Source organism: Oryx dammah, unplaced genomic scaffold, assembly GCF_014754425.2.
Source record: "Oryx dammah isolate SB20612 unplaced genomic scaffold, SCBI_Odam_1.1 HiC_scaffold_5, whole genome shotgun sequence".
NCBI lineage: Eukaryota > Metazoa > Chordata > Mammalia > Artiodactyla > Bovidae > Oryx > Oryx dammah.
In genome coordinates this window covers 101954594-101965319 of record NW_024070189.1, presented here as the reverse complement: position 1 = coordinate 101965319, position 10726 = coordinate 101954594, and the positions used below count along the sequence as shown (strand labels likewise).

Below are 10726 nucleotides of genomic sequence, written 5' to 3'. Positions count from 1 at the left end.
TCACATCTGAGTGATCAACCCAGACAAGATGTTGAAAGGAACTTCACTTTCTGTGGTTTCGGATTTGAGGTTTCAGTTCCCACGCCCCTCGCCCACTCTGCTTGCCCTGGTCCCTGGAGCCAGGTGGGCCATAAGCACTCTGGGGAAATGCTGTAGCCCTGAGGCAAAGAAGCAGTGCCTCGGCACACTCAAGGTTCTGAGCAGGCCTGCAGAAGTCACCCTGGCCCTGGGTTTGCAGCAGGAGTTCGGCCAAGTGAGTGTGGAGAGGGTTGAACTGTGTCCCCCCAAAGGATAATGTCTACAGGCCACTATCAAGAAACCAGAAAACAAGCGTGAGCCAGGATGTGGAGAAATTGGAATCCTCGTGTACTGTTGGCAGGAATATAAAAATGATACAAGTGCTATGGAAAACAATACAGAGGGTCCTCCAAAAACTAAAAATAGAATTACCATATGCATATGACCCAGCAATTCCACTTCTGGATGTCTGTTGGAAAGAACTGAGAGTAGGCTCTGGAAGAGATATTTGTCCACTCTTGTTCACAGCAGCATTATTCAGAATAGCAAAACACAGAAGTAACCCAAGTGTCCGCCGACTGATGAATAAATAACTAAAATGTGATATGACTGTATTTTAAAGAGGAAGGGAGGTCACACACACTACAACATGGATGATTCCTGAGGACACTATGCAGACTGAAATAAGCCCATCACATTAATACAAATACTGTATGATTTTAATTATATGAAGCACTTAAGAGGAGTCAAAATCATAGAGGATAAGCAATAAGGTCCTACTGTATAGCACAGAGAACAACATTCAATATCCTGTGATAAATCATGGATGGAAAAGAATATAGAAAATGTATATGTATGTGTGACTGAATAATGTACTGTACAGCAGAAATTAACACAACATTGTAAATCAACTATACTTCCCCCCCAAAAAAATTCATAAAGACAGAAAACAGAATGGTGGTTGCCAGGGCTGGGGAGAGGAAAGAATAGAAAGTGATCATTTAATAAGTATACAGTTTTTAAATAAATATATACACATATTTATACATATATATTATTTTTATTTAATTATTTGGCTGCACTGGGCCTTAGTTGCGGCACGTGGGATCTAGTTCCCTGACTCGCGCTTGAACCTGGGCCCCCTGCACTGGGAGCAGAGTCTTAGCCACTTGCCCACCAGGGAAGTTCCAAATACAGAGTTTTAGATTTAGAAGATGAAGACTTATGGGGATGGATGGCAGTGATGGCTGCTTAAAAATGTAAATGTATTTGAAACCAGTGAATTGTATAAAAATGGTTAAGAGGGTAAATTTTATGTGTTATTTTAATACAGTTAAAAAAAAAAAGTCCTAACCCTTGAAACTCCAGAATGCGATCTTATTTGGAATAAGCATTTTTATAGACATAATGAATTAAGGATCTTAAGACAAACTCTCAAGAATTTAGGACTTAGGGCGGCCTTATGTCCAAGGACAGGGGTCCTTATCAGAAGAGGATGGGAGTGAGTTCCCTGGTGGCCTAGTGGTTAGGATTCTGGGCTTTCCCTGTTGGGGCCCAGGTTCAATCCTTGGTCTGGGAACTGAGATCTCATAAACCTAGGAGCATGGCCAAAGAAAAAAACAAGACAAACCAAAAGAAAAAAAGAAAAGGACAAGTAGGGAAAGACACACAAAGAGAAGGCCAGACACTGAGAGTCTGCCAGACAAGAGAGGCAGACACTGGAGTGAGGCATCTCCAAGCCAGGAAAGGCCAAGAACTGCCAGCAGCAACCAAAAGCCACGAGAGAGACCTGGGACAGACCCTCCTGCAGAGCTTCTGGAAGGATCCAACCTTCCTGACACCGAGCTTTCGGGCTTATGGCCTTGTGAACTGTGAGACAGTGACCTGCACTTATTTTAAGACACCTGATGTGTGGTACCTTGCTATGGCAGGCCCAGGACACTCATGCCAGACGCCCATCCTGCCCTCCACAGGCTGGGATGAGTGTTACAAGTCAGGCGCGCCACCTAGAGACCGACGGTCCCACCACCCACCAAGGACCACGAGACAGTGGCAACTTCAAACAGATGCTCCTTTTAATATCTGAGTCACCCAGAGCCACGGCCCATGCGCTAAGCCCCTGGGCGGGCCTGGTGGCCAGACCCTACAGCTTCCAGTGGCACCACTTGGCTTTTCTAAAATGAAGCCTGGAGTGGGCTGGCAGTGGGGCCCAGCCCCAGAAGGCCCCAGGCCACTGGGGCTGCACACAGTCACAGCGGTAGCACCTCTCGGCACGGGTTACAACGTGGAATGCTTCTCGAAGGGCACGGTCAGGAGTCGGGCTGCTGCCTCGTCCAGAAACCAGCAGAGTTTCCCAGAGCTGGGCTGGACCAGTGCGGCGGGGAGCGGGTTCTCCTCCTTGTCCTCCAAAATGCGCTGTGTGGAGAGGGCAGGAGCGTGGGGCACCCCCTGCACCCCGGCACCTCTCATACCTCTCCAACCCTCAGAAGTTGAGATCACCCTTCCCAGATGTCCTGGCTTCAAGCAACCAGCAGAGACGGGGGTCTCTTCCTTTTTATCATCTGTGACTGTTTAACAATGGGGTCAGCACACTTTTTTTTTTCTAACACATTAAAAAAAATTTTCATTTGACTGCACCAGGTCTTAGCTACAGCACTGGGCATCTTTAATTGCAGCACGTGGGATGTAGTTCCCTGACTGTGGATCAAACTCACGCCCCCTGCATCGGGAGCATGGAGTCTTAGCCACTAGAGCACCAGGGAAGTCTCCAGAACACCTTTTCTGCCAAGACCAGAAAGTCACTATTTCAGCTCTGCAGATCACACCCCAACTCTGTTGTAACTACTCAGCTCTGCTGTTACAGGGCAAAAGTACCAGCAGATGACTCGTCGCCAAGTGGGTATGGCCAGGTTCCAACAAATCTTTATTCATGGACATTGAAATCTGAATTCTGTAACATTTTCACACACCAAAGAATACTCCTCTTTTGCTTTTTCTCCCAACCGCTTAAAAAGGTCAAAAGCCTTCTTAGCTGTCAGGAGGGTTCGGTCCCTCTAGCTGTGGTGGGCTGACCCCCTAATGTGATTTCATGATCAGCGGGCATGGGAAATAGTACTCTCTGCCAGCTGGGTCTGCCGCAAGCACTCTGAATCATTAACTTGTTCACTTCTGACCACAGCCCTGCAGGGTTGCCTCTGTTCTCGCCCCTCTTTTTAAAAAAGTCAGGGAAGCTGAGGCTGAGGGCAGCCTCCTGTGAGTGGACTGTGAGTTGGAACTGCCTTAAACCCTCAGGAGGTCCACGGGGAGGAACCTTCCTAGTGCACCTTGCAGATGGGAAAGTTGAGGCTTGGTGGGGCGGGGGGGGTTCAGTGACCATCTAAGGCCATGCTGGGTATCACTGGCTGGGCCACTGGGTCTGCTGGAGTCTACACCCTGAACCCTAACATTAGCCACCCTCATGCAGATATCTGGGCCCAACAGTTGGTGGAAGAATTGTTACTTATTTATCTTTAAAAATATGTCTAGTTTCTTCCATAGTTGTTGGTCTTTTCAGTGATGGTAATGAAAGTATTTTTCTGTTTATTTTTATATCCACTTCATGATTTTTTTAAATGTGGTTTTGTTTGTTTATTTGGGGCTGTGGTGGGTCTACACTGCTGCGTGGGCTTTTTCTCTAGTTGTGGCGAGTGGGGGCTACTCTCTAGCTGTGGGACATCCACTTCCATTGCGGTGGCTTCTCTTGCTGTGGAGCGTGGGCTCTAGGGCATGTGGGCCTCAACAGTTGCAGTACGTGGGCTCAGGAGTTGCGGCTTGGGGGTTCTAGATCACAGGCTCAGCAGTCGTGGTGCCTGGGCTTAGCTGCCCCATGGCGTGTGGGATCTTCCTGGATCAGGGATCGAACCCCATGTCTCCTGCATTGGCAGGAGGATTCTTGCCAATATAAATTTATTAATATATAAATTTATAATTAATAAATTATAATGTATATTTATAGAAATCTATTAATTTTATACTTTCCTAATACATTATGTATAACTATACCTTTTTTCTTATTCCTACTTTTTTTTTCTAACTTATTCCTACTACATATGATTTTCCTCCAGTGTCACCAGGGGTAGCTGTTATGCTATGGATCTGTGTCTGTGTTATGGCTCTACGTTACGGATCTATTTACCGTTAAGTTTTTAAGAATATGAGCCAATTCAGTGATTTCAATCTCACTCATTCCTTCCTCTGACTTTTCTTAGATTTATGTTATTTTCCTTTGTTCTCATTCTAAAGTGCTTGACTGGTTTATTTCAACTGTTTTCTAGTTAATAATGAAATATATATGCATCCATATTAAGTGCTATGAGTTTACCTCTAAGCCGTCTTGGCCGTATCTCGTCAATTTCAATCCACAATTCTTAACCCCTAACTAGCCTGTCTCTGCAGTTTTCATCTCTCCTTCAACCCAAGAATTACCGAAATGCCTTGGGATGTGGTGCTTTCAGCACATCAGTGTCTAGGATCGCATTCTCCGCCTACAACCTTCTAGGGAAGGGGGCCCTCACTGTTACCTTCAGAATAGCTGCCTTGCCTTCTCCTGTCGCCACAAAGATGACCGTTCGAGCTGCGTTCAGCACGGGAAGAGTGAGGGTCACGCGCTGCGGAGGTGGTTTCGGGGAGTCACTGATGGGGGCCACAATTTTCTCCCGCTCCTGGGGGCAGGGAGGCCCGAGGTGGAAACAGGAAAGCATCACTTGACTTCCTGAGTACTCACACAGGCCAGGCACCGTCCAGCCATCATTCCATCCCACCTGCTAATTCTGTGGCACTTGACTCAAGGCCCCTGTTTGGATGGGTGAACTGAGGCTCAGAAGGGTCAAGCCCCAGTGGGCACGCCTGTTGGCTGAGGCTGACTCACACCATGCTGCAGGCACCTCCCAACCCTCTGGAAGCCCCAGATGGCAGAGGTTGGGGCTCAGACATGAGCAGGGCCTTCATGGGTGTGCTCACCTGCAGGAGGGGGTGGTCTGGGAAGAGTGAGCAGGTGTGGCCATCAGGACCCACACCCAGAATCAGCAGGTCAAAAACCGGGATGGAGTCCCCTTGGAAGACCTGGGTGGGGAAAGAAGACAGTCCTGAGAAGTTGTGAGGGAAGAGCTCAGAGGACACAAAGAAACAGTTGTCAGAAAAACAAGCTGCTGTAACACAGTAAGCAAGGCTCAGCCTTACCTGCAAAAAAACGGAACTCTATTAATCTACAATGCTCCACACTTCACTGTCTCAATGGCCTGACAATTTGGTGATGAAACTGTGCCCAAGACGTGACTACTCAGGCCTATTGTCAGGGTGTCAGAAGTGAGGCCGCCTTTGGGGGTTCCCCCAGAGCAGGGCTGTGGCCTCTCAGAGAGATGGGGATCCTCAAAGGGGATCACGCCCAGCGTGAGACTGGGTCTACTGACCACCCCCAGGGAGAGCTTCTGCCAGTGATGACCACTCAGTGTCACCAGTAGGCTTACTCCATCACTCTGGGAGAGCCCACTGGGTGGATGAAGTCTCCCTGCAGCAGCTCCAAGGGGCTCACCTGTCTCAGCTTCTTGGCGTAGTCCTCAGCCGCCTCCTCCACAGGCAACGCGGGGTTGATGGTGATCACCTGGCTGTCGAAGATAGGGAGCTTGGAGAGCAGGTGGGTCTGCAGTGGACGGACGCACAGTGTCACCAACAGCAACATACAGTCAGTGGGGCATGGGGCTTACACCTGGGACTACCTGGATCCTCAGGTTAGGACACGACTGTTATTATACCCACCTCCTGGGTGAGTGAGGATCCCAGTGGCATTCCCCCAGAGGTTTTTCAAGTCCCTGGTGATTGGAGGTCTCCTGGCTCTGGCCTGCACCTGTCTGACCACACCAGGATCCTGTTTCTAAACACCCAGGGTCCTTTGGGCTTCAGGATAAAACCTAGCCCCTCTCAGCCCTCTAGGAGGTCCTGCTGACCTCCAGGCCTCAGCAGGTACACCAGCTTTTGATCTGCCTGGGAAACTCTCATACATCCCTCGAGCTGCCTCCTCCGAGCAGCTACCTCTGCCTGCACCTTCCCCAACTGCTCCTTGGGGGTGTGACATGTTAATTGTGGTAAGCACTGATTTCTTTTCTGGGTTACACTACAGGGTGAGCATGCCCAGCCCATAGCAAGCACCCCAGCCTATGATCGGTGGATTTAATGCAGAAGCACCTGGAGTCAGGCGTCCTGCAAGGCAGAAGGTTCCAGCCCTTTCCTGCAGAGATGAGCCCCATGGTCTTTGATCTGCTCTGGGATGGATGCTGGCAACCCCCACCTCGGTGCCTCCTTTTGGGGACGGCCTAGCTCAGCCAAGTCAATGCCGGGCTGATCCACAAAGTAAAAGTAGGTAAACAACAAAAATATAGTGTTTGGAGCAGAGGGGGAAGGCAGCAAGGACATGGGATAAGCTAGCCAGAACTTATGGTGCTGACTCCCCACCAAATGCTGGCCTGTGGAGTGCAGGATCTGTGTTGAGCGTAACAGGGAGCCAAGGAGGGTGTGTAAGCTGGGGAGGAGCACGATCAGATAGATCCATTGTGGGAAAGACCAGCTCTGCCCAAGGTCCCTATCTACACACACCCTTGGGGAGCGTACTGAGTGAAGTCAGGGGGGAGTCCAGGTGCCTTATTTCTGTCACCTGAGTCCCCTTCATAGCTGCACTCCCCCTAGAGGCTCAGAGCCATTTCCTCCTCAGGCTGGACATCAGTTTGGCAGGTTTCCTAGAACTGGATTGGGTGGGTTCTCTCTAACACTTTGCAGGTGCTCAGGAACCATCCCCAGGAAGGTGGGCCCAGCTCTTCCTCCCAGCCTGGAGAGCAGAAGGCCCATGGTACAGGGTGAGCCCAACTGCCCGGGGTCCATCCTCCAGGAGAGGAACGCCTCTGCATCCCCGTACCATGCTGCTTAGTGACCCCGCCCCCCCAATTCACGGCCACCTGGAATCTCAGAATGTGGACTTCCCCGGTGGCTCAGTGGTAAAGAATCCGCCTACCAATGCAGGAGACACGGCTTTGATCTCTAATCTGGGGTGATCCCACGTGCCCCAGGGCAACTGAGCCTGTGCTTTAGAGCCTAGGAGCCACAAGTACTGAGCCTGTGTGCCACGACTACTGAAGCCTGAATTCGGCAACGAGAAGCCACCACAATGAGAAGCCACCACAATGAGAAGCCCGTGCACTGCAACTAGAGTAGTCCCCGCTCGCCACACCTAGAGAAAAGCCCGTTGCAAAAGCTCTTGCAGCAACAGAGACCTAGCACAGCCAAAAATAATTGACATTAGTTAAAAACAAAGAATGTGGCTTTATTTAGAAAGAGGGCCTTTGCAGTTGTCATTAGTGTAGATGAGGTCACAGGGCATTAGGATAGGCTCTAAATTCAAAGACTTATGTCCTTACAAGAGGAGGACACAGAGAGAATCAGATGAACAAGTGACATAAAAACAGAGGCAGAGATTGCAGTGATGTGGCCACAAGCCAAGAAACACCTGGAACCCCCAGAAGCTGGAAGAGGCAAGGAAGCCTCCTCTCTGAGAGCCTTTGGAGGGAGCATGGGACTGCTGACACCTTGATTTTGAACTTCTGGCCTCCAGAACTGTGAATCGATGCCTGTTGTTCTAAGCTACCCATTGGTTAGTACTTTGCTAACACAGCCCCAGGAAACCAGTATGCTTCCCTTCCGGGGGAAACTGGCAGGAGCAAATCCTTGCCCCACATCGGTTCCCACTGCATAGCATTTGCCTCTGCTGTACCCTCTGCCCCAGCTCACCTGTGGCCAGCTCCTCATATCTTCCCGGTCACTGCCCAAATGTCACCTCCTCAGAGTGTCCCACTGCCCTGGCTGAAGGATGCTCTCCCTTTTCCCCTGGCACTTCTTATCATCTCACAGTGTTTTTAAAAAATATTTGGCTGGACTGGGTCTTAACTGCAGCACTTGGGGTCTTTGATTTTCACTGTAGCATGCAGGATCTAAGCTCCCTGACCAGGGAGCAAACCCAGCCCCCCTGCACTGGGAGCGTGGAGTCTTAGCCACTGGACTACCGGGGCGCACACTGTTATCTTCTGTCCAAACTGCATTACATGGCAGCTATGAGCGGATTTCCACTCTTCCTGTCCTGCATGTTGGTGCCCCACCCCCCTACAAGCCCTATGAGGGAACTGTCCCTAGTGCTTGATACAAGGACACACACACACACTCTGAATATCCTTGCAACTTTCTCTTTGACTGTTTTGTTAGGATTCTATTACTTGAGCAAGTATGGCTTTCCTAATTAAAAGTCTTTCAGGGACTTCCCTGATGGTCCAGTGGTTAAGACTTCCTCTTCCAAGGCAGGGGATATGGGTTCCGTCCCTGGTCAGGGAGCTAAGATCACACATGCCTTACCGCCAAAAAACCAAAACATAAAAGAGAAGCAATATTGTAACAAATTCAATGAAGACTTTTAAAATGGTTCACATCCCACCCCCCCCACCCCCACCCCCGCCCCGGGCAAAAAAATCTTTAAAAATAAAATTTTAAACTCTTTCAAAGTCTGGCAAAGTAAAAAAGAAGCACGAGGTCACTTCTAAATTAAGCTCTAGGGGAAGACACGCAGGACAGCAGACTTGAGAGCGGGCCCTGCCCCTGAAACGTGTTCCGGGTGCTCTCTGAGGGGTTCCCGCCAGGCAGGGTCATACCCCAGCTCCCTCCCTGGCCACTAGGTGACTCTCCTTGTCTGGCTTCAGTTTCTCCATCTATGAAATGCAGCTACTAACAGTCCCCGCCTCATAGGCACTTGTGGGGTTTCATGAGGTGATGTGAATAAAGCCATGGTAATCAGTAAACCTTCCTCATTACCAAACAAACAAAAAAACCCAGCTCAAGCTTCTTTGCGAAGAGAACTCAACACACGCAGGACCTGAGCAACCTGAGGCTTCCGGCCAAATCCACCCCTCCCACACTTCCCTGGGTGGGTTTTCCTTCTCCATCCACCGCAGGAAGAGTTGACTCAGATGCGGGGGGTGTGGAGGGCAGCTCAGACCATAGCTCCTCCAGGCCTCAGTTTCCCTTCTTATAAAATGGGGGTGGGGAGTTGCCCTGATACTATAGGAGTCTGGGGCCCCAGGACAAAGATAACCAGCCACGGAGTTGTCAGCGCCACAAGCAGAGTGGAGATCAAAGAGAACTCTCCAGGTTAAAGAAGGGGAAACCGAGGCCCAGTTTCCACACCAGATCCCGCCTACCTGGCTCTTTCCTAACTCGGCCTCTGCACTTACTAGCCTGCAGCGCCTGAGCTTCTCGAAGTCCCTGGAATGGACCACTCTGTTTCGCCTCTATGCCTTTGCTCATGTCATGCCCTCTACCTGGCCACATGAATCGCACACGACTTAGCGACAGAGCACACACACACAAAATGCATCACCGGTCCACCCGGGTGGCAGTGGAGGTGCACCCCAGATGGAACCTCAGGGCACCCAGCAGACCATGCCCAGCTCCAGTCCAGGCAGAGGGCACGGTGCTACACTGCATAACTCGCGTCGCCGGGTTCAGGCGGTGGGCGCGGCCTTTTCGAAATGACCCCCGGTGGCCTCCGTAGCCGGGTCCAGGCGAGGAGCGCGGCCCTCTCGGCGTGACCCCCGGCGGCCCCCGTAGCTCTCACCCGGTAGAGGCCGTACGTGCTCTCGGCGTGCTCGAAGGGCACGAGGCGCTCGTCGCAGAAGCCCAGCGTCCAGCGCGCGAGGCTAGCGGGTCCAGCCGGGGCGGCGGCAGCGGGCAGCTCGCGGGCCAGCATGGAGACAAGGCTGCCGCCGGACAAGCCGAGCGTGAAGCGGGCCCCGGCATCCGCCAGGCAGCATGCTGCCTGCTGCACTACCAGTTGCGCCAGCGAGGCACCCAGCTCCTGCGGGCTCGAGAAGACAGAGATGAGGCGGGGGGCCGGCGCGGCCATGGTGATGGCGGTGGCAGGCAGGAGGAAGCCCTGCCGGCGGCCACGAGTGCGCCTGCGTGAACGCCCGTCCCGCTACCCAGGTGCCTGTAGCACATGCGCAGACCCACGCATGACGTCCCAGAGGGGCCGGGCAGTGAGTCCGGATGCGCTGACTGATTTTTTTTTTTTTTTTGCCTGATCATGGAGCTTTTTCCTGGACTGGAGCAGGCAGAGTAGGTGCAGCTGAGCTCTACTTCCCGATATCAGGGCGGGGCTAGAGAGCGGAGCTCAGAGCTTCGAGGCTCGCAATGAGGGGGCCCTGGGGTGGGGTTGGAGGGAGCCGATTTCTTGGAGGGCGGGGATTTTGGTGGACTTTGAAATTTCTGAACTAGCACGTTTATCTTGTTGGTATCTGTTGTTTCTCCCTTTAATTAAAGTATAATTATGTATTTTAAAGTATATACTTGATAAGGATGAGTGTATTTGGTTTGTTCACAGAGTCCTCTCAACCCTCCTGAACTGTGGCACGGCGTAGGAGCTGTGTTGAATTTCTCCTGCATGTTTCTGTGGAGATCTCCTCCTCCCTGGGTCTTGCCTGGACAAGCTCCCAGACTGAGACTAGTGGGCCTTGGCTGATATGATAGAATGGTGGTGGTTTAGTCGCAGAAGCCCAGCGTCCAGCGCGCGAGGCTAGCGGATCCAGCGGGGGCGGCGGCAGCGGGCAGCTCGCGGGCCAGCATGGAGACAAGGCTGCCAGGC

General features: G+C 51.5%; 1 protein-coding gene across 1 annotated transcript; it reads right to left on the bottom strand.

The window, feature by feature from the left end:
* Positions 1–2072: 2072 nt before the first annotated feature.
* On the bottom strand, positions 2073–10071 carry PGLS (6-phosphogluconolactonase). Its single transcript, XM_040241146.1, has 5 exons — positions 9701–10071; positions 5588–5695; positions 5017–5118; positions 4578–4718; positions 2073–2433 (listed from the first exon to the last, which is right to left on the bottom strand). The coding sequence occupies exons 1-5, from the start codon at positions 9986–9988 to the stop codon at positions 2296–2298; spliced, it is 777 nt and encodes a 258-aa protein (XP_040097080.1). The 5' UTR covers positions 9989–10071; the 3' UTR covers positions 2073–2295.
* Positions 10072–10726: the final 655 nt, after the last annotated feature.

Bases quoted from the DNA above. Each gene is read 5' to 3' on its own strand.
- PGLS (XM_040241146.1), bottom strand. From the start codon at position 9,988: ATGGCCGCGCCGGCCCCCCGCCTCATCTCTGTCTTCTCGAGCCCGCAG. The intron at 5,119-5,587 runs GTGAGCCCCTTG...TTCCCCACCCAG, and splicing joins ACGCCAAGAAGCTGAGACAG to GTCTTCCAAGGGGACTCCAT. The intron at 4,719-5,016 runs GTGAGCACACCC...CCCTGCCCCCAG, and splicing joins CAGACCACCCCCTCCTGCAG to GAGCGGGAGAAAATTGTGGC.